The sequence below is a fragment of the Phytophthora sojae genome (genome assembly GCF_000149755.1).
Source record: "Phytophthora sojae unplaced genomic scaffold PHYSOscaffold_3, whole genome shotgun sequence".
NCBI classification, from domain to species: domain Eukaryota; phylum Oomycota; class Peronosporomycetes; order Peronosporales; family Peronosporaceae; genus Phytophthora; species Phytophthora sojae.
Window position 1 is genome coordinate 7,716,601 of NW_009258117.1, and position 23,435 is coordinate 7,740,035.

Sequence of the window (23,435 nt, forward strand, 5' to 3'; positions counted from 1 at the left end):
TCCTCCTATTGCGGCTGAATGCAGAATGGCGAGCCGTTTCCCTTTAAATGAGACCATCACTCTTCCGGCATAGAGTAGCCAAGTGTGTAGTGGAACTTCAACATGATTAGGGATGGGCCCACTGCGGAATCTTCAGTTTTTGGCGTGAAGTTATGTACGACAATTGATACATTTTTTAGGGGGTTGGCTATTGTAGCCGCCGTCTAGCAGTTGATGCCCGTGGCGTGGCTCGGGATGTACTTCTTGGCCCGCAGCACCTCGTTCGCGATCTCGCGCAGCTGCTCGTCGTGCTTGACGGCTGTCTTGATGTCGCCCAGCAGCGTCTGGATCTTGCGGGACGTCAGGTCGCAGTACAGAGTCGTCAGCTTCTTCTCGTGCTCGGCCGACTCGATACCGGCGCTCAGCGACGAGCTTGCGCGCGAGATGGTCGCGGTCATGGCGAACAGCGCGATGGCCGAGTCGGCGATCCGCTCTAGTTGCATCTGCTCGTCCACGATCTTCTTGCCGTGCTTGCGTAGCAGGAACTCCACGGCGTCTCCGAAGTCGGCGGTGCGCTTCTGCAGCAGCTCAGCTGCGCCTCTTAGGCTGCAGTGAACTCCATCAAGGGGGGCGGGCGAGAACTTACGCTGCAGACGGTCCAAGATTTCTTTTGCCGCGCTCGACGGGTCTGACAGCGGGTTCTGCAGCACCTTGCCCACGGCTGAGAGACGCTCGCCAGCAGTCTACAAGTACAACAAACACGCATCAGACTACAAAACTTTCATCAAGCAACGCCATAACCAACGTACCCGGATTCCGCTGAGCGCAATCAGCATGCGCAGAATCTCGTTCGTGCCCTCGAAGATAGACAGAATACGGCAGTCACGCATGAGGCGCTCGAACGGCCATTCCTTCATGAAACCAGTGCCACCCATGACCTGGATGCACTCGTTGATGCCCGTGAACGCCACTTCAGAGCCGTACACCTTGCACATCGCAGCTTCAATCTCGCAAGACGGGTCTCCGCGGTCAATCATACCCGTGGTCATAAACGCCATGGACTCAATGGCGTACGCATCGAGCGCCATGACGCCGAACTTCTTCTTAATCAGACCAAAGTTCGCCAGCGGGGCACCAAACTGCTTGCGCGAGTTGGCGTGCTCAGCCGCAGCACCCAGCACACGTCGGAGTGATGCACCAGCGCACGCTCCGAGCCCGAAGCGACCATTGTTCAGGATGTTCATAGCCACCTTGAAGCCCTGGCCAACACCAGCTGCACCGCCGGTCTTCATGTCGGGGCCACCGCCTAGCACGTTCTCAATGGGCACCTTGCAGTTGTCGAAGAACACCTGGCACGTGTTGGAGCCGCGGATACCCAGCTTATCCTCCGGCGGGCCGCTGGTGACACCTCCAAACGCACGCTCGACAATAAAGGCCGTGACCTTGTCCTTGCCGTCCACCTCCGTCTGTGCAAACACCGTCATTACATCAGCCCAGCCGCCGTTGCTGATCCAGATCTTGCCTCCGTTGAGGATAAAGTGCTTGCCGTCTTCCGACAACGTGGCGCGAGTCTTGATGGAGCCAGCATCGGAGCCGCTCGACGGCTCCGTGAGTGCAAAAGCCGCAATGTGCTCGCCCGTCGCCAGCTTGGGCAGGTATTTGGCCTTCTGCTGCTCGTTGCCGTTGAGCAGGATGCCCTTGAGGCCGATGGACTGGTGTGCCATGACCGTGACGGCCAGACTGCCGTCCGTGATCTCCTCGCACACGCGCGCGTAGCCCGTGTTCGACAGGCCGAGGCCCTCGAGCTCCTCGGGGATCTGCAGGCCGAAGAGACCGAGCTCCTTCATGTCGTTCATCACCTGCGGCGGGATCTCCTTCGTCTCGTCGATCTGGCGCGAGTCCACCGTGCCGAAGAACTTGTTCACGGGGTCCACAAGCATCTGCAGCGTCTCCGTCTCGCTCTCCGACAGACTCGGGTACGGGAACGCGCGCGCCGCGTTGTTCACGCCCAGGAACAGCCCGCGCGTGTACGACACGTCGGCGGCCGCTTCGGCGGCGATCTGCAGACAGCGCACGCCGCTCTGCAGCAGCAAACGGCGGCTAGGGCGCAGTAGAGACAACATCACTATGGTGGTCGGAAGTCGAAGTGGCTGGCGGTGAGCAGATTCGGGTGTGAAAGGACGCGAAGGCTGAAGATCTGACGTGGCTCACATCGGGCTCTTGTGAGCAGCCTGACGTGACCGAGTGATGGTCTGTTTGGTGTACACAACTTCAAGTTGAAGTGACTTGAACGGCAGCATTTACTTCGGCGACGGCCGAAAGAACCCCGGCATTGCCTTCATGATCTGAACCAAACAAAATTGCCGAAACATGATTCATTACGTTCCCAGCCACCATTAATCCCTAACGTGTTTCTTAGTCTTGCTGGTTTCAACTCAAACTGAAACGAGGCACCCCCCAAAACATGCAAGCGTGAACCGACAGCACGAGCTACACTGCAACCAGTGCTCTTCATCTCCCCCACATACCATCAACCTTTCATCTTCTCCATTCGCGACAGAAAGCAGCCGCTTGACTGTCATTACGTGTGCAGGCGGCCCAAGAAGAAGCTGAGATCGCGCACGTTCGATGACGACTTCACCTTGGTGGTGCGGTAGATCGAGTTCAGCGATTCATCGAGCAGTTGCTGCTCCAGGAGCTTCTGACACGCGCTAAACGCCGCAGAAGCTTTGGCACCAGCCTTGGAAGGCATCGGGTCGCTCCGGAAAGCTTCCAGTTCCAGCTCTATCGGCAGGTTCAGCTCCGCTGTGAACATACTCTTGCCACCGTAGCGCTCCTCCGAGAAGGAGTACAACCGCTTCACATCCACAGTGTACAACCGGCTCGGCAGAGACTGACAGAACTGGTTGATACACACAATGCTGCTGTCCAGATCCAGCACAGCGCCCGTGGACTCGATTTCGATTTTTTGCTCCCCGTTGCCCATCATTTGAGCCGCAATGGAGCGCGGCTGCTGCTGGATGGTCTCGACCCTCTCGTGCGAAAACTCGAGCTGGTTAATCGTTTCCGCCTCACGGACCAACTGCTTGTAGTACACCTCGTGGGCCAAGTCGCCTTCTTCAGCCAAGTAGTACACAATACCATCCTCGTGACGCGCACGGCCCTTTAGCTGCATCAGCATTCGCGAAGTCCCCACCCGATCCATCACCACGATCAATCCGCACTGCGGGAAATCCACACCCTCCACCGACACAGCAGTGGAAATCAGAACGCGAATAGATCCCGACTCAAACTTCCTCAGTGTCGTCTCCATCTTCGGCAGCTGGAACGACGCCGTATCACTACGCGACGCTCGTCCGAGGATGCTAGCAAACGGCTGGTCAACCGGTGGGACTTCTGGCATCAAGCCGCTCGACTCCACTGTGAGCTCTTCGTTATCAAGCTCCTCATCTTCCTCCACCGATGCAAATTTCTCGTTGAAATAGTCGGACAGCACGCGACATTCCGTGCGTGTGTTTACAAACACGATACCCTGCAGGTCAAGACGGGCTCTGCTTCCTCCTTCAGGCTGCTCCTCATTTGGAGTCGAGGTGGTTACATCAGCAGCTTCATTTTCACTGTCCGAGACGTCGCTGTTGCTCAGCTCTGCCCCCACCACCTCCTCCACCGTGGCCTGCTCCTCATCAAACAACTGGGCCCGCAAGATCGCCTCCACTTTCTCCACCTTAGCGGTGCATGCATAGTTGCACCCTGAACGCTTGGCTGTCAGCAGCAGCATCGTCTTAACAGCGTCCTGGTCCAGCCCAAACATACTCCCGGGGACAGTCAACAGCAGCGACGCCGCAATGGCCAGTCGATTGAATTCCAGCTCCGCAAACCGATAGTAGCACCAGGGTCCGAGGTTCTTGTAGATAGTGACGCAGTTCTGCAAAAACTTCTTCCGGGCCTTCTCCAGCTTGACGGGATCGTTGGCCGCGTCGCTCTTGCCCTTCTTCACCAGCTTCTCAAACACCGCGATGGCCTTCACTTCCTCCAGCTCCTTCTGCATGTTGTCATAGACCCAGGAGCCACTGGTCGGATCCCCCTCCACGTCTCCATCGACTCCCCACGGCTGCTGCACCGGGTACGTCTCGTACACCATCGGCGCGGCGGCCGCGAACTCGGCGATCTGGCTCTGGTCCAGATCCACCTTCTTGAGCTCGGCGTGGAGCTTCTCGGCGCAGTGGCGCGTGGGGCACGCCGTGGTGCCGAAGATGCGGGGCAGCGCGGCCGCGTCGTCCTCGTGGTTGAATATCTTGACCACCTGCGCGTACGGGTGGCGCTTGGTCACGTGGTGGCACTCGTCGAACACCAGCAGGTTCATGCGGCTGAGCGTCACGTAGCCCTTGAGCAGCACGTTGCGCACGATCTCGGGCGTGCACACGAGCACGCGCGTGAGCTGCAGCTCGCGCTCCCACTGCGCGGCGTCCCACAGGTCGGCCGTGCTGCCGCAGTACGCGTTGACGCTCAGCGTGCTGGTCTGGCGGATCTTGGCCGTGATCTGCACCACGAGCTGCCGCGTGGGGGCCATGAAGAAGGCGCGCTTGTCCCCCGAGAAGTCCTGCTCCGAGAGCAGCGCGATGGCCAGGAACGTCTTGCCGATGCCCGTGTCGCCCACCATCACCACATTCTTCTCGCGCGCCAGCTCCAGGATCTCGCGCTGGAACGCGCGCAGCTCCACCTGCTGCATGGCTACAGTGTACCGCTACTAGCTACCCCCTTGCGCCAATTAGACAAGGGAAATCTGGCGCATCAAAAAGGGGGAAACGCGCTGCGATTGGTGCAAAATGGGTACTGATTTAAGCTAGCCAACTTCGAGTGTGTGTAGCCATGTCTACTTCTTGCCCTTCTTCTTGGGCTTGCCGGACGGACGCTTGCCGCCGCCCTTCTTGCCGCCGGCGTTGGGCCCATGTAGGCCGGGCGCCGAGATCTTCACGGGTCCGACCATGCAGTTCACCAGCTCGTTCTCCGGGATGCAGCGCATCAGCTCGCGCTGCACGACGATCGGGTTCACGTCGGGCTGGGCCTCGTCCTCCGCCTCGGCGCCGCCGGGACGGTACGGAGCGCTCTTGTTGGCGTCCTTCTCGTCCTTAAAGTTGGACGCGAAGAAGTGCTCCATCGCCTGCTTGGCCGCCTTGCCCTTCTTCTGGCTGCCCGGCGTGAGCTTCACCTTGTACTTGAACTTGATCAGCGACGCGTACGGCGCACACATGGGCATCGCGAACAGCACGATGTCGTCAGCCAGCGGCTCGCCCGTGAACGCGTCGAAGAAGTCGGCGCCCTCGGCCTCATCCTCCTGCTCGTCGAGGTACTTCTCCTTCTTCTCACGCTGGTGGCGAATGTATTCCTCGCTCGCTTCCTTCTTGGAGGGGGTCGAGTCAGCAGCCTCTTCGTTTTCATCACCGGACTGCTCTGCGGAGTCGTCGCCATCCTTGCTCGGTTCCTCCTCCTCCTCCTGGTCCTCTTCAACGGCGTGACCCAGAGCCTCCATGCGCAGCCGTCGGTCTTCCTCATCCTGGTCTGCGTATTTCTTCTTCATCTTTTTCATCTTGCCCTTCTTACCGCGTACGCTTTTCTTCTGCTGCGGTGCCGAAGCAGGGCCCTTGTCCTTGTCTTTTCCCTTAGCTCGCTTCTGCTGCGCGGGATGCTGCTCGTCTATTGAGTCGTCGCGCGATGGCAGCTTGCTCTTCTTCAAGTCACGACGCTCCTTAGCAGACAACCGCTTCTTACCCTCGCGTTGCGGCTGCTGTGCAGGCGTCTCCTCTTCTGCATCGTTCTCCTCCTCTTCTTCTTCCTCCTGCTCGTTCTCATGGCCTGCAAACACAACCTTTTTGGTAACCTTCTGCTGTGCTGAGGTGTTCGCAGCATCCACAGGTTCGACCGCAGCTGCTGGTTCCTGCTCGTCTGGCTGTGTTTCTTCTACAGCCGGCGCACTTTGATCCGCGTCCTCCTCATCCTGTTCCTCTTCGTGGTCGTCTTCTGCTGCGCGCTGTGTTCTTCCCTCACCTTGCCGCGCGTGATTGCTAATTGAGCTCTCGTCAATACGGAAGAGAACCGCCAGTCCCATCTCAAGTCGTGATGGCTGGATGTAGTTCTTCTTGCCGCGAATCATAAAACTACCCGTAGTAAGGTACTCGCCTGCAGGGGCCGTCTTGGAAACTTGGTCTGCGTGCACCCAGTATGCGCCAGCAATCACCTGGCTAGTCCATGCGTTACTGCGGCACACGCTCATGCATCCTGCCTGCTCCAGCGTAGCCACCGGAATGGGAGGAAGCTCCTGTGTCTTCTTGTCCTTCACAGTAGCGTGATTTCGGACGATACACGTAGCAGCACCGTGAAGATCAGCGTGGACATACACATCACCCTTGCGCAGGTAGCGCTTCACCAGCAGCTCGTTCTGGTGAGCATCTTTACCAGCCACGACCAAATACTTTTCGTTGGTGAGGAACCAGTGGAACTTCTCGAACCAAAGCGTTTTGCGTCGCTGGTAGATCACGTTGCGCTTGGTTTGCTGCTTCTCCAACGTCTTCTTGGTGTTCTTCTCCGCCAGTGCAATGGCCTTGTCGGTAGCCTCCGTGGCTTTCTTCACCTTTTCACCGGCCTTCTTCTTCTTCGTGTAGATTTCACGTGCATTGGCCAGAGCTGACAACGACAAATCAATCCAGATAACATGCGCTTGCTTGTCTTCCTCGCCAGTGCCATCTCCGCCGTCTTCACCTTCGTCGTCATCCTCCTCATCACACAGCAGAATAGCCACGCGATTGTGCTCCAGATCGAGCTTGTGGATGAGGCTCGCCACAGGGTTCCCGTTCTTTTGCTCGTAGCGCACAAGCTCCTCCAGACCACGCCAGTCCATGCCGCTAGCCAAAGCGCTACGAATCACAAGAAGCACATTCTCCACATCTTGCTGGTTAGCTTCAATCAGCTGGGCGTGCTGGAAGCTCTGCTCCTGGACCTCACGCAGTTGGGCGAGCTGCTGCTGCTGGTTCTTCTTCAGCTTCGCGAGCTTGTTCTCGGCCGCAAGCTGCGCGCTCTGCTTCGCCACCTCAGCAGTGTCGGCCTCGAAACGCGAAAAGTATTCATCCACAGCCTCGTCAAACGTGTCGAAGCTCTTGACCTTCTTGTGAGCCTGCTGGTGCTGCGCATACAAGAACGGCGTGAACTCCTCGAACTGCTCGGGAGCGTTCTCGTCCGCTGAATCCTTCAGAATAATGAAACCACACTTCTGCGACGAAGCGCTCGAGGGCGCCTTGGCGACAGGAGCAGCCTCTTCTTCATCGCTATCCCCCGCATCGACAGTATCATCGTTCTGCACGGGCACGGGGCCGTTCACCGAGGTCTGTTCGTCCTGCAGTCTCTCCAGCAGCTTCCATCCTTCCTGGATCTCAGCCAGCAGCGCTGCCAGCTTGTCGTCGCCCAGAGCCGAGAACTCCGCCGCGTTCTTGAGCTTGAGCGTGGGGGAGATGCCCGCGCGCACCAGACAGTGCTCGATGATGACGGGGCCGAGACCACCGAACGTCGACTCCTTGACGAGCAGCAGCTGCTTGATGGTCTGCGCCTTCTTCTTCTTCTGCGTCTTGCCGGGCAGCGCCACGGCCGCCTTGGCCTCCTGCTCCACGAACCACTTGTCCACGAAGGCCGCGAGCTGCGCGGGCGTCTGGATGGCGCGCTGCTTCTCCTGATCGCCCAGCAGCTGCACCGGGTAGACCTGCTTGACCGCCATCTTGACGTTCTCGTCGAAGCGGTGCGTGCGCAGCAGCGACAGGATGCGGTAGTCCCCGTCCGTGAGGACGATGTTGCCCGAGGCGTAGAGCTCCAGGATGAGGTGGCACTGCAGCGCGTCCTGGCCGAACGTGAAGTCCACGACGCGGTCGCCCTCGAGCTGCCGCAGCCCCGAGAGCCGCTTGCCGCGCAGGTGCTTGCGCAGCTTCATGGTGAATTGGCTGGGCAGCGCGCTGCCGGCCTTGGCGTCGCGCGCGTACTTGCTCGTGTGGAAGCGCACGCCCGACTCGAGCAGCAAAAAGACCTTGGGGAAGGGCGGCTGGTGCAGCTTGAGGATGTACGTCTTGGCCGCGCCGCTCTCGCCCTGGCCCTGGACGTCGTAGATGTTGGTCACGCGCATGTTCTGCACGTTGGCGCGGATGCTGCCCACCATCGCGCGGATGTCGTCGATGGACATGCGCGTCTTCTTCATGGCGGCGCGCGGGTCTCTCTGGCTCAAGTGCGTGGCTTCGCGTTCGACTGGAGTGAACGAGGTGAGATCCTCGGAGTGGTACCAGAAGATTGGTACAGTTGTGTTCGTTACACCAAATGCCTTCAAGATCGAACGTGTTGAACGCGTCCAGCAACCCGAATGCCGACCGACTGCAGGTAAAGCTCGATTGAAGCTGCATCATGACACTGCTGATACACCCAGATTGCTACATGTACAGCACAATAGAATGCACGATGGAGAACGCTTTGAACAGAGCAGCGTGTCAAGTTGAAATTCAGCCGCTCATCGAGCCACGTACTGTAGCATTTGCTCCACAGCATACCCACCGACCGAGTGCGTGCGTACCTTACTTGTCATCCGCATGGATGAATTCGCGACTCGCAAAACCGTCGACGAGTTAGCGGCGCGTTCCTTGTCGATTTCCGTGGGGCAACCGATGAATCAGGACTCGCAGGATAGGCCAGTCCGGCACAAACTATCCTTATATCATCAGTCAAGAGAAAAGCACACGTACTAGTATTAGCCACGAGTATGCAAGCATTCGCTGCGATGGTCGCAACTTGCGGCCGCTGATGTGGCTGCCACGCTGAAGAAGCCCTTTGAAGCATGAACCGCGTCAGCATCCCGAGGTAGCGAGGAGCGCCAGGTGATATGCCATGGGTACAGAGGCAGCAGCCACTGGCTCAGCTGATCTCGAAGTCCGATACTCGAACACGAGCAAGCAACGGCGGCAAGATCCCAGCGAGCCGGCAACACGCTCCCCGCTCCGGTGTGTTCAGCGGATTCGGAACCCAAGCGGGCAGCGCATCCCCGCTCGGATTCGCGTGTTGAACGCAGCCGGGCCAAAACACGCTTCCATCCGGTTTCTATATTATTTAGAAATGTTTCTTAAGAAATCAACTGCAACAACACGCATGCACATCAGCTGGCAACAACGCTCTCTCGAGCAGGCATTCGCTGCCATGGGCTATCGTACTGACAAATAACGCCTGCCGCGAGTACTGGCGACAGACGGCTTGCTCTAAACATGTGCAAGCTTGCGCATGGCCGCTTACAGAACAGCGGCCGAATTGATGAATTCTATCTCGTTTGAAGCTGCTGAGACCGTGCTGCCATTGCGCGTCAACTGCAACCAGCTTCAGATGACGAGCTTTACCTAACGTAACGACAAACCTACAGTACGCTTGAATCGGCTGGCCAGCAGCGCTCGGCGTTTTCTCGTCGGTCGTAGCGCGAAGCCACTTGGCTCAGAATGAAGGCTGCTGGCAGTACGATGCGTGTTGGCCAGCCCGATCCGCGCGTGAATCCTTCTGCTCTCGCGGGGTAGAATTTCTGTGCGCGAACTCGTGTTCGTCCGGCGCTGTGCCCCGCTGAGACTGCGCCGGCCACCACCCATCGCTGAACGCGAATGCGGGGTTTCCCAACGACGACTCGTCGTCGATGAGGCCGGCGAGGCCTCGCTCAGCTTCTCGTGCACCGTCCTCTGTGCGGCGCACTCTCTCTGCATTTGCGCGTGTCGCGCTTGCTGGCATCCCATCGAATTCAAACAGTGCAGCACCATCTCGGGTTCAGCCTTCTAGTATCTAGGTATGTACAGTAGAAGGCGGTCAAGCGCTTCAATTGAGGGCCTCAACTCCTTCGTTACCTCACTGTCGTGGCCAGCATAACGCACGAAGCTGTCGCTTTCAGCGATACGTCTTCCGGTCGCCTTCACTTTTCTTTCCGGGAGGCCCGACAAAGCGAGATTTGCCGAAAGTTTTCTCGGCAAACGGGAGCTTCGGCGTGTCTGCCGACGCTGGCCGGCCCCGAGTCGCGCTTGATGTGTGGTTTCACACGTGGAATCCAGGTGCTCCGGCTTTCTGCCAGCAGGAAGAGCAGCCTCGCCAAAGTCTCATCTCTTCCTTCATCTCGACACTCCCGAGCCAAACTTTCAAAACTTTGGCGTGTTTTGGTTGGCCCGGCGTGTCGACTCATCAGCTCATCGCGCGCGGCTCGCAGCGCGACGAACACGGCTTTGCCTGCTGCGGGGAGTTAGGGTTTTCTCACGGCTGGACCTCCCGCAGCAGCCGGCCCTCTTCCTGCATCGCGTGTCATGGTGCCGCCAAGTTTTGCATTCATTTCTGAATTCACCGTCAAGTGGTCAAGTCGTTCAAAGTGCATAGTCAACCAAAGTTAACCGTCCAATATGCCAGGTGCTTCTCCTCGTCACTCGCACTTCTCGGTGTCCATGACCCCGCGGCAGCCCGAGGTGCTGCTGCCGGGCGGCCACGAGCTGGCCGCGTGGGAAAAGTGCCTCGAAGTCTCGCGCGTGGTCGTCTACTTCCTGGGCTCGCTGCTCTTCCTGCTGGGCTCCATCTACTTCTACCCGGAGTACTCGGTCATGTGGGACGGCAAGGCCGGCATCTTCGGTAGCTGGGCCTTCGTGGTCGGCTGCATCATGTTCTTCACGGGCGCCAACCTCGACTTCATCCAGACCATCCGCTACAACCACGGCACGCAGCTGCGTCAGGTGCTGCGCGCCTTCAACGCGCTGGCCAACTACATGGCCACGTCCATCTTCCTTCTCGGTGCGCTCTACTTCCTGCCCTCGTGGTACCCCAAGTCGCCCGAGCTCGGCTGCTGGGCCTTTATCGTCGGCTGCGTCCTCTTCTGCCTCGCCGCCATCGTCGAGATCCTCTTCATCTGCGTGACCCACGAGGATCCGCGCGTCACCGGCTTCAAGATCAAGAACGTCGCGTGCTGGGGCACCGTCGCCGCGCTCGGCACGTTCATCGGCGCGCTCTTCTTCATCCTCGGCAGCTGGTACTACCTTCCCCGGTACATCAACCGCGTGGACGATGGCACGCACTACATGAACAAGGCCATCACGTTCTACGTCGTGGGCAGCGTGTTCTTCATCATCAACAGCTTCGCGCTGGCCCCCGACGTGTACCGCGCCATCAACGTCAGCGCGCGGAAACACAACGACTTGGACGCCAAGGTATAAGTTATAATATAATGTGCAAAGCGCGCCACTGTGCCGCAATGTGATCTCTGTCCACCACGCCTTACACGGTACTTGTATGCATATATCTTACCCCCTCCTCGATTTTGAGACCATCCATCTCTATTTTGGTCTGAGGTCTGTCAGCGGTGACTAGAGGCTCACGAACAGTTTCGTGACCACTTCAAGCGGCGGGATGGCCACCCGGGCGACAAATTGTCGCCGACAATTCATGTACGTATCCTCGTGCTTTGACGCCACGGGACGATCGCCCATGGACACCTCCCGCTGCAGGAAGCGCTGATCTTGGCTTGACTCGAACCATGGTTTTCACATGTGACGGCGGTTGATAATACATGTATAAGAGTACGAACATGCGCAGGCAATCGATTCTCCGAGAAATGTTCGTCAGTAAGCAGCTAGCTACAGTCATGCGGTGCAGAAACGCTTTACGGCGTCCAATGTGGAGTCCTACCTCAAGGTGGTACTCGAAGACCGAGTCGTCTGCAAGTGCTGGTTTAACGAGGCTCGCATCCACGTGCAGCTCAAGCAAACAGTCGATAGTGACTCGCGTTGGCAATGCACCTCCGACGTCGTCCAACTCGTTTTTCGCATTGTATAGTCCCAACGGGACGACGGGTTCCAACTCGCAACTGGCATGTTCAGTACTCTGGTAATGCCGACAAACGTTTCATCGGTGATGCGAACAGAAGTCTGCAGGCGATCTTCATCTCAAGGGAAGGGGAAGTTAGCTCCACCATGATGCTCGGTACTCGCCCCAAAATCCTCGAAGCGTGGCTAGCTTCTGGTGAAAGGCCGTGCGAGTCTGCTCAAGCAAGCATAACCCGCTCGACCATGTACTTTCAATACCAGCCTACCTTTCGCCTTGCGGCCAGCGCGCCAATGACAGCTTGTACGCAGAGCGGCATGTTCTAGTAAGCAGGTTGAAGCGGTTATGTTGCATTTCAACCTTTATGTTGCGCAACTTCGTCCAATTTATGTTGCCCATTCCATGGCGGCTCCGTAGCCAACAGTCAGTCGTCAAGAAGGCGGGCACCAGCAGCGCCGACGTCAGTCAATCTCGGACGGAGAAGCAACCTTGTTGACCATGACCGAACGCAAGCGCACGGTGGACCTGGGCGACCTGGCCGGCAAGAAGAAGAAGCGCAAGAGCAGGTTCTCGGACGCGCCTCCCGCGCTCTCGACCGATGGCGGCGTGAACCCGCTGACGGGCGCGCCCTTCTCGGCCCGCTACCAGACGCTGCTGGCCGCGCGCCAGAAGCTGCCGGTGCACCAGTTCCTGGAGCAGATCCAGAGCGCCGTCAAGGCGCACCAGGTCATCGTCGTGGAGGGCGAGACGGGCAGTGGCAAGACCACGCAGATCCCGCAGTTCCTCACGCTGCTGCACGCCGACAGCGACAAGATGGTGGCGTGTACGCAGCCGCGCCGAGTGGCCGCCATGAGCATCGCCAAGCGCGTGGCCGAGGAGATGGACGTGCAGCTCGGCCAGGAGGTGGGTTACACCATCCGATTCGAGGACGTGACGAGCCAGAAGACCAAGCTGCGCTTCCTCACGGACGGTATGCTGCTGCAGCACGCCATGAGCGACCCGCTGCTGTCCAACTACTCGACCATCCTGCTGGATGAGGCCCACGAGCGCACGCTGAGCACCGACATCCTGTTCGGTCTGCTGAAGGAGGTGCTGCCCAAGCGCCCGGACCTCAAGGTCGTGGTCATGAGTGCCACGCTGGACGCCGTCAAGTTCCAGAACTACTTCGAGGGCGCGCCGCTCATTGCCATTCCCGGACGCACCTTCCCCGTCGAGATTTTCTACACACCCGAGCCCGAGCGCGACTACCTGGAGGCGGCTGTGCGTACTGCAGTGCAGATCCACATCTGCGAGGAGGAAGGCGACGTGCTGCTCTTCCTTACAGGTCAGGAGGAGATTGAGAACGCGTGCCGTCAGATCCGCGCCGAAGCTGATGCGCTGGACTCGTCCAAGTACGGCCCGCTCGACGTGTACCCGCTGTACTCGTCTCTCACGCCGCAGCAACAGCAGCTTATTTTCAAGGACGCCCCCAAGCCGCGCTACCCGGGTGGCCCCAAGGGCCGTAAGATTGTGGTGTCTACCAACGTGGCAGAAACTTCGCTGACCATTGACGGCATCGTGTACGTGATCGACCCGGGCTTCTCCAAGCAGAAGGTGTACAACCCTCGTATTCGTGTGGAGTCGCTGCTGGTGTCGCCCATTTCTCGCGCCTCGGCCAAGCAGCGTTCAGGTCGTGCCGGTCGTACGCGCCCGGGTAAGTGCTTCCGCCTCTACACCGAGCAGTCGTTCATGCGTGACCTGGAGGAGCAGACGTACCCGGAGATTCTGTGCTCGGAGATGAGCGGAGTCGTGCTTACGCTGAAGCAGCTCGGCATTGACGATCTGGTGCACTTCGACTTCATGGACCCGCCTGCCCCCGAGACGCTGATGCGTGCTCTGGAGATGCTGAACTACCTCGGTGCCCTGGATGACGAGGGCGACCTCACGGACCTTGGTCGTCAGATGGCCATGCTGCCTGTGCTCCCGCAGCTCGCCAAGATGCTCATCTCGTCGGCCATGTACCAGGTGCCGCAGGAAGTGGCCACTATAGTGGCCATGCTCTCTGTCCAGGAGCCCTTCGTTCGTCCCAAGAACGACGCCAAGGCCGCCAACGAGGCCAAGGCAAACTTCGCCCACGTCGACGGCGACCACCTCACGCTGCTGAATGTGTTCCACGCATACAAGCTCAACAACGGCGACATCAACTGGTGTTACGAGAACTACCTGAACCACCGCTCGCTGCAGAGTGCGTCGAATGTGCGCGACCAGCTCGTCCGCAACATGAAGCGTCTGGAGATACCGACGCAGTCGTCGCTCGACATCCACTCGCCTCAGTACTACCCGAACATCATCAAGGCGCTGGTGTCTGGATTCTTCATGCAGGTGGCACACAAGGCCGTCGGTGGCCACTACGTGACGGTGAAGGACAACCAGGTCGTGCACCTGCACCCTTCGTGCGTGCTGGACAACAAGCCAGACTGGGTTGTCTACAACGAGTTTGTGCTCACGAGCCGCAACTACATTCGTCTGAACACGCGCATCATGGGCGACTGGCTCGTGGACATTGCGCCGCACTACTTCGACTTGGCCAACTTCCCGCCGGGCGACGCCAAGCGCGAGCTCGAGACGCTCTACCGCCGCATGCATGCGCGTAACAACTCGAAAAAGCTTAGATAATTGCATTATGCGATAGATGAACCGGTTTCCCGTATGTACCATTGCAGTTTGTGTGGTTTCTATTGGCGTGCGTTTATTCATCCACGACACTACTGCTAGCTGCTTCTATCTACTCGGTCGTGGCGTGCGGATCTTGTGTTTCTGCAACTTCTTGGTGCCACGGCCGTATCCGCCGCGCTTGTGACTGGGAGGGCCTCGGCGTGGCTGCTTCTCCTTTCTGCTATCTGTCGTTGCTGTCTGCTGGGATCCTGCTGCTGATGTTGACATTGCTCCATCCTCACGCAGCTCCTTGATGGTGCTGTTGCTGCGCTTGGAGTTCTCGATGCTCATGGCTAGTGCCAGATCGTGCTTGGTCACAAGGCTGGTGACAAGCCCCTGCTCACCAGCTCTGCCCGTACGGCCAGCGCGATGCACGTAGTCGACAGCGGACTTCGGGAAGTCGAACATCACGACGTGCTTGACAGTGTCGATGTCCAGCCCACGAGCGGCCAGGTCCGTACACACGAGGATGTTGACATGGGGGTCTTCGGTGAACGCGTGGATGGCCTCGTGACGTCTCGCCGGCGGCATGTCGCCGTGCAGACACACTGCGTCCTGGAAGCCGTGCTCGCGCAGCATGTGCTCCGTCGAGCGCACACTGGCCGAGTTGCGACAGAAGACCATCGTCTTCGCCGCGCGCCGCTTGTGCAGGTGCAGTGCCTCGCGCAGCGCCGAGTGCTTGGACTCCGGGACCACGCGCACGAACTCCTCCCTGATAGTCGTCGGCGTCTTGTGGATTTTGTCGTCGCTTACCACACGCAGTTCCCCGAACTTCTTCTTCAGCACCTGGTCGATCGGCGATCGGATCGTCGCCGCCGCCAAGACCATCTGCAGTGGCTGGTTCCTCTTGGCCGCACTCGCCTGAATCGGCCCGAGCACCGCATCTAGCTCTTTCCTGAAGCCCATCTTGGCGTCGAACAGCGTGTCCGCCTCGTCCACCACCACCGTGTCGATGCGGGAGACGAAGAAGTCTCCCTTGCTGATGCACTTGGCCACGCGGCCAGGAGTTCCGATGATCAGATCCAGTCGACGGGCCGTGTTCCGCTGCTGAATGCTCTTGCGCTCTCCACTCGTGATAGTGCAGGACGCGAACTTGGCCGAGTGCGACAGCTGCTTGGCCACGGAGGCCACTTGCAGCGCCAGCTCTCGACTGGGCAGCAGCACCAGCGCCCTGGGGCGGCCCAGCACGACCTCGGCCGGGCCGGTCAGGCCCTTGGCCTCGTGCTCCTTTTGCATGGCCGCCTCCTTGCGCAGCAGCTGCTCCACCACCGGCACCAGGTAGGCCAGCGTCTTGCCGGTTCCTGTCTGGGCCGCGCACAGCACGTCGTGGCGCTCTAGGATGGCCGGGATGCTCTTGCTCTGGATGCCGGTGGGCGTCGTGATCTTCATCTCCCTGAGGCCCGCCACGATGCGCGCGTCCACGCCCAAGTCCTGGAAGCTCTGCGCAGCGAAGAAGCGCCGTGGGCCAGCCAGGGCCAGCGCTGGCCGCACCGCGCGCCCACGGGCCGCATGCCGGAGGAGCGACGTCGACGCGAGCCGCATGCTCAACGGTATCAATTGTATCGGAGCTTGTGGTGGATATGGGACTCCCATATATTTCGACTTGAACAAAGTATACTTAACCGCTCCCAATACTGGCCGCTTGGCCGTTCTCGAAGAGTCTCTAACCCAGCAAGTGGATGCGTCCCGCCGCGGGATTCCCGCGGGACTCATACAAACATCAAGTCATGGGCCCGCGTGTCAAATTGGCCACTTTCTTGAAGTTGCCCTTTCGACTAACCATTTTGACTCACAAACTTGGTCTGCAGCTTCTGAGGCTGGCTTGACGTTGACGCCAGCGGAGAGTCAACAAGACTCTGCTAGCTTGGCGCTGCTGTACAGTATCGTCCGGGGGCGACTGACTTCCGGACTTGAATTGAGGGCGCACGACAGCTTTGGAGGATCTTCTGTCGCTCGGTCGCTGCCTCCATGGTTTCGATGGACGTTGCGAGCTGCGAGCAGTCGATTAACACGTTGAATGACCTGGAAAATTGCGAGTCATGACGACCGAACGGAAGCCTCTATAGGCACAACAGGATCGCTGGATTTGCTCCACTGTTATCGCTCCACGCGGCGGATGCACGACAAGGAGGCAGGCCAAGCATGGAGTAACCGCGAGTGCGTGTTCCCAACAATCATGCGAGTGCAGCAAAACTCCTTCGCAAAGCGACGTACAGCACACGTACGTAGCCGAAAGGCAGCACGATCTTGGCACTGCTTTGTCTACACCTGATCTCACCACTCGCAGTCCATAGCGTAATGCTCGTCACGTCAACTGGCATTGTTCTCGGACGCATTGCTGCTGGTATAGTACTGACTGCAGCCTACTGCCGACGGACTGTACTGCAGCTTTGACGATGACGGCGGCGGCGAAGCTCAACATCGTCCATCCCGTCATCCCGTCGCGCTTCCGAGGAGGGACCGAGCCAAAGCACTGCTTTAAGCAGCGAGCGAACTCACGCTGCTTGGACAGGCTCAGGGCCTGTTCACGACGTGACGGCACCAAAGTACGTCAGACGCGGGCGGGCTTGTACATGCTGGGCAGCAAGCAACGTCGGACCGCAGCACAAAAACTTGCATACATGTACATACATGCATGGCTTTCTTCTTGGACGCAGGCGACCAGCAGCAATGCGCCAGTACACCTACATGCCATCCGATTCCACATGAGGCTATCGGCGCCGCACCGCAATGGCCCTCCTCGTGAGTAACGCAACTTCAGCTTTGTGGCCAGGAAGCCGGACTCGAATGATTGCCACGTCGTGGTCCGCTCTGTGGTCCACACCACCACATACAAAAATCAAGTCAACGATGCGGCCTCGCCTCTCATTATCGCCTCGACACACGATCGACAAGAGCCCCAAGCTTCGACCGCGCGACCGACGCCTCGCTCGCTCGCCCCGGAGCTCTCCCGTCCGCCGCCGCCCTCTTGCCCGCCCGCCCGCGCCGCGCGAGCATTTCCCCTCTCTACTCGACACCGTCGAGTCCCTAAATACCAGGCAGCCGCGATGTACTCGTCGTACTGGAAGCCCCACGACGGGCGCGAGTCCAACGTGCTGACGGACCACGAGGCCCTGCACCGCGATGAGGCCACGCACAAGGGCCTGCAGTCCGACGAGGCGGAGCTGCGGCCGCTGGACCTGGAGACCATCATGAGCTCCAAGGCCGCCGTCAAGTTCTGGTACCTGCACCGCCCCAAGACCATGGCCTACGTGCACAAGAACGCCACCAAGATCCAGAGTCTGGGCCGCGCCTACGCCGTGCGCAGGCTCAAGGAGCGTTATGGAGCTGAGTATGTGGCCGAGCTGGCCCGCCAGGACCAGGCCCGGCGCGACGCTGACGCGCTCAAGGACCTCACGCCCGAGGAGCGCGCGGCCAAGGAGCTGAATGACGCCGCCTACGACGCGCGCGTGGAGGAGTCCAGGCGCCTGCGCCGCGAGCAGATCGAGCGCGAGCGCCGCGCCGAGGAGGAGCTGCGCATGAAGCAGGCGGCCGAGGCCTCGGAGCGCCGCCGCATTGAGGAGGAGCGCAAGGCTGCGGAGCTCGCGGCCAAGCTCGAGGCCGAGCGCCTCGCCGAGGAGGAGCGCGAGCGCAGGCAGAAGGAGGCCGAGGAGGAGCGTCGTCGCCAGGAGGAGGAGGCTGCGCGTCTGGAGGAGCTCCGTCTCATTGAGGAGGAGGAGCGCCGCATTGCCGAGGAGGCCGATGCCAAGCGCAAGGCGGAGGAGGAGCGTCTTGCCGCGGAGGAGGCCGCGCGTCTCGCTGAAGAGGAGGTCATTCGCGCCGAAGAGGAGCGTATCCGCAAAGAGGAGGAGGAGCGCTTCGCTGCTGAAGAAGCTGCGCGTCTTGCCGAGGAGGAGCGTCTCGCGGAGGAGAGGCGTCTGCGTGAAGAGGAGGAGGAGCGTCTGCGTCTCGAAGAAGAGGAGCGTCTTGCCGAAGAGGAGCGCATTCGCAGAGAGGAGGAGGAAGTTGCCTTCATGGCTGCCCAGGCCCGTGAGGACGAGGAGCGTGCTGCACGCGAGGCCGAGGAGGCCCGTCTTCGCGAGGAAGAGGAGCGTCGCGCCCAGGCGGAGCGTGAGGAGCGCGAGCGCATGCTCGCTGAGGCGGCCCTGGCTGCGCAGCGTGCTGAAGAAGAGGCCGAGCGCATTCGCCAGGAGCGCATCCAGCAGGAGAAGAACGAGAAGTACGAGCAGTCTCTGTCCAAGGACGTTCCCGTGCTTGTGCGTCAGCGTGGCCCGGGCCGCGTCGTCAGCTACGACAAGGAGCGCGAGACTTACTCCGTCCAGATGGAAAACTCCATCGGCGGTATGCAGATCACCGTTCCCAGCGAGGATGTCAACCTTGACGACGACCGTATCCTGTCGCCGCGCACCAAGGTGGACACCCCGTTCGGCACGGGCGAGGTCGTGGGTCTTGACCCCCACGTCGGATGCTACGCCATTAACACGGAGGTGAACGCCCCGAACGACGACCAGTTCCTTGCGTTCGTGCAGATTAAGGATGTCGCCATTTACGTGGAGGAAGAGGAGGAGCGCGCCATCGTCGAGGATGCGTCACTGCCAAGTACGTTACCGATCTGTTCGTTGAAGATTGTGAGGGTTCGTCACTAATGACGAACTTGTCCGTTTATGTGTTTACAGTTCCCGACGAGATCGGTCTTGTGTCAGCCCGCATCGTCGACAGCCGCATTGTGAACCGCACGGGCAAGAAGTTCATCCAGTACAAGCTGGAGATCCGTACCAACAACTACGGCACGGTGTACTGCTGGAAGCGTTACAGCACCTTCCGGTACGTGGTTGCGGATCTTAAGCTGCTGAATGTGTTGAATGGGGTGCTAACGTTGTTGCATCTGCTGTTGTTTCTGCAGTTCGCTGTGTGACCGTCTCATGAAGGAAAACGGCATGAAGCGCCAGGACATTCCCGAGCTCCCGCACCGTCACCTGTTGGGCAACTTCTCGCAGAAGACGATCGGTGAGCGTGCTGAGAAGCTGAACCTGTTCCTGAACGCCGCCGTGAAGGCCGAGCACCTGCAGTGGGGTATCCGCGTCGACGACCAGATCGCCGTCTACAAGCGTCGCAACAAGCGCGCCACGCAACCCAGCAGCCAGCCCGGTAGCCGCGGCAGCCGCAGCATCTTCTCGCGTCGACGGTAATTGTAGTTAAATCTCCCGTCGCAGCGCAGCCACGGGAATTGTTTAGTCCAGTCAAGTTATCTGCGTGCAGATGCAGAACTGAGCCAGCATGCTCTCAGTAGGAGAGAGCGGCAGAACGAGGGTTGCAAGAGCTACAGTAGACAGTTTGGTAGTCCGTTCGCCTTCACATGCGACCTCAGCTCGATCGAAGAGCGGAGGTGGAGACGGCTACTACTGGAAAAATTGGATTTTTATCTTACCAATGCATTTGTTTGCTGTCTCTATCATCTATTTACGGTGGAGCGACTTCGTTGTGTAGTTGCAGCTCGTGTATGCAGTCAAGGTGGTCAAGGATTTCGCTAGCACGGTAATGGCTTTGTGGTTATTATATAGCTAAGCTTCAAAGTTCATTTTTTCTGGTGTTGTGTGCTGTACTCAAAGCCTAAAGCTCGAGTTGTGCGTTGTGAGTGAGTACCTTGATGCGTATCTGAGGATCATATCGTCTATTGAGATTTATACTGCTGGGCAGCAGAAAACCAGGACACCTCCGCAGAGCCGCCGAATTCCGGACAAACTCAGCTTGTGGTGGTGGCAGACACTTGATGGGGCCTTGCTGGAGGATTAAAGAAACCAGGGTTCCTTGACCTAGATAGATGGGTTGGAACAGAAAGAAGCTGCGGGCAGAAGACAAGGTATCGGCTGCTGAAGCGAAAATCGCCTGGAATCGCTACCTATACTTGGCGCTTGTGAGCCAGCTTGGTGACTCACGTCTCGGTGAAGAGGCCCTTGATTGGCAATACAACGCAGTACACACCACCAACCAGTAGTTGCACTTCGCCCGCAGAAGTTGTTTTGGAGACCGTGTTATCCGTCCACGTGATGGGGGCAGCATGCGGGATCGATCCCGGGTACCGCTCATCAAAGTGTGTCGAACGGAGCTTGACCTCGACAGCGCCTGCGATATCGTGACGCGGCACAAGTCACCTGAGAGGCTCAGCGTGAGCACATCATTGACAAAGCTCAGCGCTCGAATGGTCGGAAAGGAAATTGGCAGGACCGGTGGCAATGGCATTGTGCATGCATTGCGTTCCTGGTATGCTTTAGGCCGCACTAGGGTCCCTCCCTGCCCTACGAGGACCGCCCTGAGCCAGTGGATGATCGACCACCAGTGGATGACCGACCACGTCAGTGGTCGGTCTTGGTTGGAGTGGGCGGCGCCATAGAACCTACACCTGTTTACTGCTGCTTTCCTCGGTCGGGAGTGAATTATAGGTTTTTCTTACATGTAGATGAACATAGAAGCCCCTTCCGCGCTCTAGGTCCCAGCAGCCGAAGATCCTAGATCGGAAGATTCCGCGAACCGTTTCTGACGTGGCGGGCACTTCAACTAGCCCGAGCGGACGGCGATCGACTGGCTGGCGGCAGCAGCTCGCCGCTACCTTGCCATGTAGCGCTTTTGGCCGTGCTGTTAGCACTGATGGCCCCGCCCACAGCCGTGTCGGTGTTCGCAGCGGCGGTGACGGCATTTTTAGCGTGGAGGTAGGCCGGACTCGTCTACGGAGCGCCAAGTTGGCGCCGCCAATGCACCTGATCCCTGGAGGCTAACGCCCCTCGCTCGACAATGCGCCCCCGCCGCCGGATTAGGTGACGGCCACCGCGCGGCCAACAGAGTGCCCGTAGTATGACGGCGCACCGGCGATTAAAGTCTTCACCTCCAATGCGAGATTCGCAGGAAGTCGATTGCAAATGCACGTCCGACAATCCCCGCTTAGCATGCGAGAAGGACGGCAGTCTCCACGCCACCCAGGCAGTTGCAGCAGCTTGCCGCGAGGTAGGCTTCGCCCTCTACGGAACTCGAGCGCAGCCGATACCGCCGGCATGTAGTACGCTACCTAGATACTGTACCTCGAGCTCTTTTTTCTGATGGATGGTGCTTGGGCTTGGGGCTTGGTCGCTGACGCAGCGCAGATCACCACCTTGAAGAAATCCTCTCCAAGCGCATGAGTTCATGACGAGCGACAAAACGTGCACCCCGTCATCGCGCTCACTAACGTTAATTGCTTGCCGCTGTATGCGCGTCCGTGGCAAAACCTCGTTGTCAGGCGCTGGATATGGCAGCTCCGCGGCGGTTATGCGGTTCGATGGGGCTGTCGCTATCTTTAGAACTGCTTTAACTTTCGATTATCCTGCCGCCGTGTCTATCCCCCGCTGTAAACCGCTTCGAGCAGCTCCTCCCTCATAACGAAACTTGCCAGGAATCAGCCAGGAAGCTTTCGGCCAGCGTCACTCGCTCGTCTATAGAGGCGCCTCCAGCTGCCACTTCGACTCAGGCTCGAGCGGCGCGAAAGATCTTCAAAGCTTCAAGGCCAAGCGCACACCCAAGCCAGCCCGGTCCGCCCTCCCTCTCACTTTGCGATCCTCCGCGCTGAGCTGGGCCACCGCCAAGAGACACACAAGAGCTTGGCTAGCTACGTAGCAGCATGTTCTGGTCGGCGGCGCTGGACCTGAAGACGCAGCGGCCGCCCAGCCGACCGCTGGGCTCCTACGGCTCCTTCAGCCGCTCCGCCAGCAACGGCAGCTTCCACATCCCACAGAGCATCCCGGAGCACCAGCCCGTGTCGCAGTTCACGTCGCCGCTGCCGGACCAGCGCCGCGTCGAGGAGTACTTCGAGCGGCCCGACACGGCCTTCGCGCGCACACGCGCGTCGCTGCAGCTCTCGGAGCGCACGCAGACGGCGCTCAAGCTGCTGCTGCAGGGCGAGCGCAGCGGCGGCGGCCAGCGCCCCAAGCCCACACCGGCCTCGGCCAAGCCCAAGTTCGCCCCGGACATGTACAGTATGAGCAAGATCAGCGGCTACAGCGCGCGCCAGGCGCCCATGAAGAAGCTGCCGGAGCGCACACCGCTGCTCAAGCCGCTCGCGCGCGCCCACGGCCAGGAGGAGCCCAACCCGCAGGAGAACAGCAACGAGCACAACTACTGGATGCAGGAGCTGGAGAGGCGGCGCGCGGGGCTCAGGAGGAGCAGGCGCCGCACGTGCACGCCCATGTCGGAGCGGGCCACCACGTCACCCCTCAAGGTGGGCGTGGTCATGTGCTCGGTGCCGCTGGTGCTGGTGCTGGGCTTCGTGCTCTTCGTGATGCTCTTCGGGGACGGCTCCGACGCTTCCAGCAATGTGATGAGCGCGATGAACAACCTGCTGAGCATCGGCGGGGACCACGACCCGGATTCCATCGCTGTACGACACGACGCGATTGCGGAAGACAGAGGTAGGATCGCTAGGACCTTCGCTCACCCGCCCGAGGAGATACAATTGGAAGCGGAGAGCCCCGTGATGGCGCTGGACGTGTCGTCGGACCGAACCAGGCTGCGCGGCTCGCAGAAGGAGAAGGATGAATGACGAGGAAGTGGCGTGAGTGTGTGACGACTGAATGTACGACAAAGCGAAACAATAGCACAACCAACAAACGAGAGCTAGCAGAGCACCAACCACCTTGGAACGGGCCCGGGTCGAGCGGATCGCCGCGTGCGCTTTCAAGCAGCTGGCCTAGCCACCAGCCAGCAAGACAACGAGCAGCCATCTAACTTCGGACCCTGGCCGACGAGTAAAGCAGGCAAAGTATCCGATAAAACAAGAGTGACATGACAACATGGAAAAGTGCACCACGGCAAATACGCATTTGCTGACCTCACCTCAACCTACACATCTTGATCTACTCAGCAGCTTCCACCTCGGCTTGCTCTCCTCA

At 59.4% G+C, this 23,435-nt stretch overlaps 6 protein-coding genes across 6 annotated transcripts; 2 read left to right on the forward strand and 4 right to left on the reverse strand.

The window, feature by feature from the left end:
- Nucleotides 1-203: 203 nt before the first annotated feature.
- Nucleotides 204-2,108, reverse strand: PHYSODRAFT_557666 (hypothetical protein; the record flags this gene model as incomplete). The annotated part of the gene is made up of 2 exons (XM_009526189.1): nucleotides 789-2,108; nucleotides 204-722 (listed from the first exon to the last, which is right to left on the reverse strand). The coding sequence occupies exons 1-2, from the start codon at nucleotides 2,100-2,102 to the stop codon at nucleotides 204-206; spliced, it is 1,833 nt and encodes a 610-aa protein (XP_009524484.1). The 5' UTR covers nucleotides 2,103-2,108.
- A 452-nt stretch (nucleotides 2,109-2,560) lies between these two features.
- On the reverse strand, nucleotides 2,561-4,708 carry PHYSODRAFT_489360 (hypothetical protein; the record flags this gene model as incomplete). Its single annotated transcript, XM_009526190.1, has 1 exon — nucleotides 2,561-4,708. One exon carries the CDS (start codon nucleotides 4,706-4,708, stop codon nucleotides 2,561-2,563), a length of 2,148 nt encoding a protein of 715 aa, XP_009524485.1.
- A 144-nt stretch (nucleotides 4,709-4,852) lies between these two features.
- Nucleotides 4,853-8,212, reverse strand: PHYSODRAFT_557667 (hypothetical protein; the record flags this gene model as incomplete). The annotated part of the gene is made up of 2 exons (XM_009526191.1): nucleotides 4,853-5,784; nucleotides 5,953-8,212. The coding sequence occupies 2 exons, from the start codon at nucleotides 8,210-8,212 to the stop codon at nucleotides 4,853-4,855; spliced, it is 3,192 nt and encodes a 1,063-aa protein (XP_009524486.1).
- Nucleotides 8,213-10,418: 2,206 nt separating this feature from the next.
- Nucleotides 10,419-11,219, forward strand: PHYSODRAFT_247361 (hypothetical protein; the record flags this gene model as incomplete). Its single annotated transcript, XM_009526192.1, has 1 exon — nucleotides 10,419-11,219. One exon carries the CDS (start codon nucleotides 10,419-10,421, stop codon nucleotides 11,217-11,219), a length of 801 nt encoding a protein of 266 aa, XP_009524487.1.
- A 3,299-nt stretch (nucleotides 11,220-14,518) lies between these two features.
- PHYSODRAFT_350808 (hypothetical protein) lies at nucleotides 14,519-16,062 on the reverse strand (the record flags this gene model as incomplete). The annotated part of the gene is made up of 1 exon (XM_009526193.1): nucleotides 14,519-16,062. One exon carries the CDS (start codon nucleotides 16,060-16,062, stop codon nucleotides 14,587-14,589), a length of 1,476 nt encoding a protein of 491 aa, XP_009524488.1. The 3' UTR covers nucleotides 14,519-14,586.
- Nucleotides 16,063-19,262: 3,200 nt separating this feature from the next.
- On the forward strand, nucleotides 19,263-23,395 carry PHYSODRAFT_285651 (hypothetical protein). Its single transcript, XM_009526194.1, has one exon. It carries the CDS (start codon nucleotides 22,169-22,171, stop codon nucleotides 23,084-23,086), a length of 918 nt encoding a protein of 305 aa, XP_009524489.1. The 5' UTR covers nucleotides 19,263-22,168; the 3' UTR covers nucleotides 23,087-23,395.
- Nucleotides 23,396-23,435: the final 40 nt, after the last annotated feature.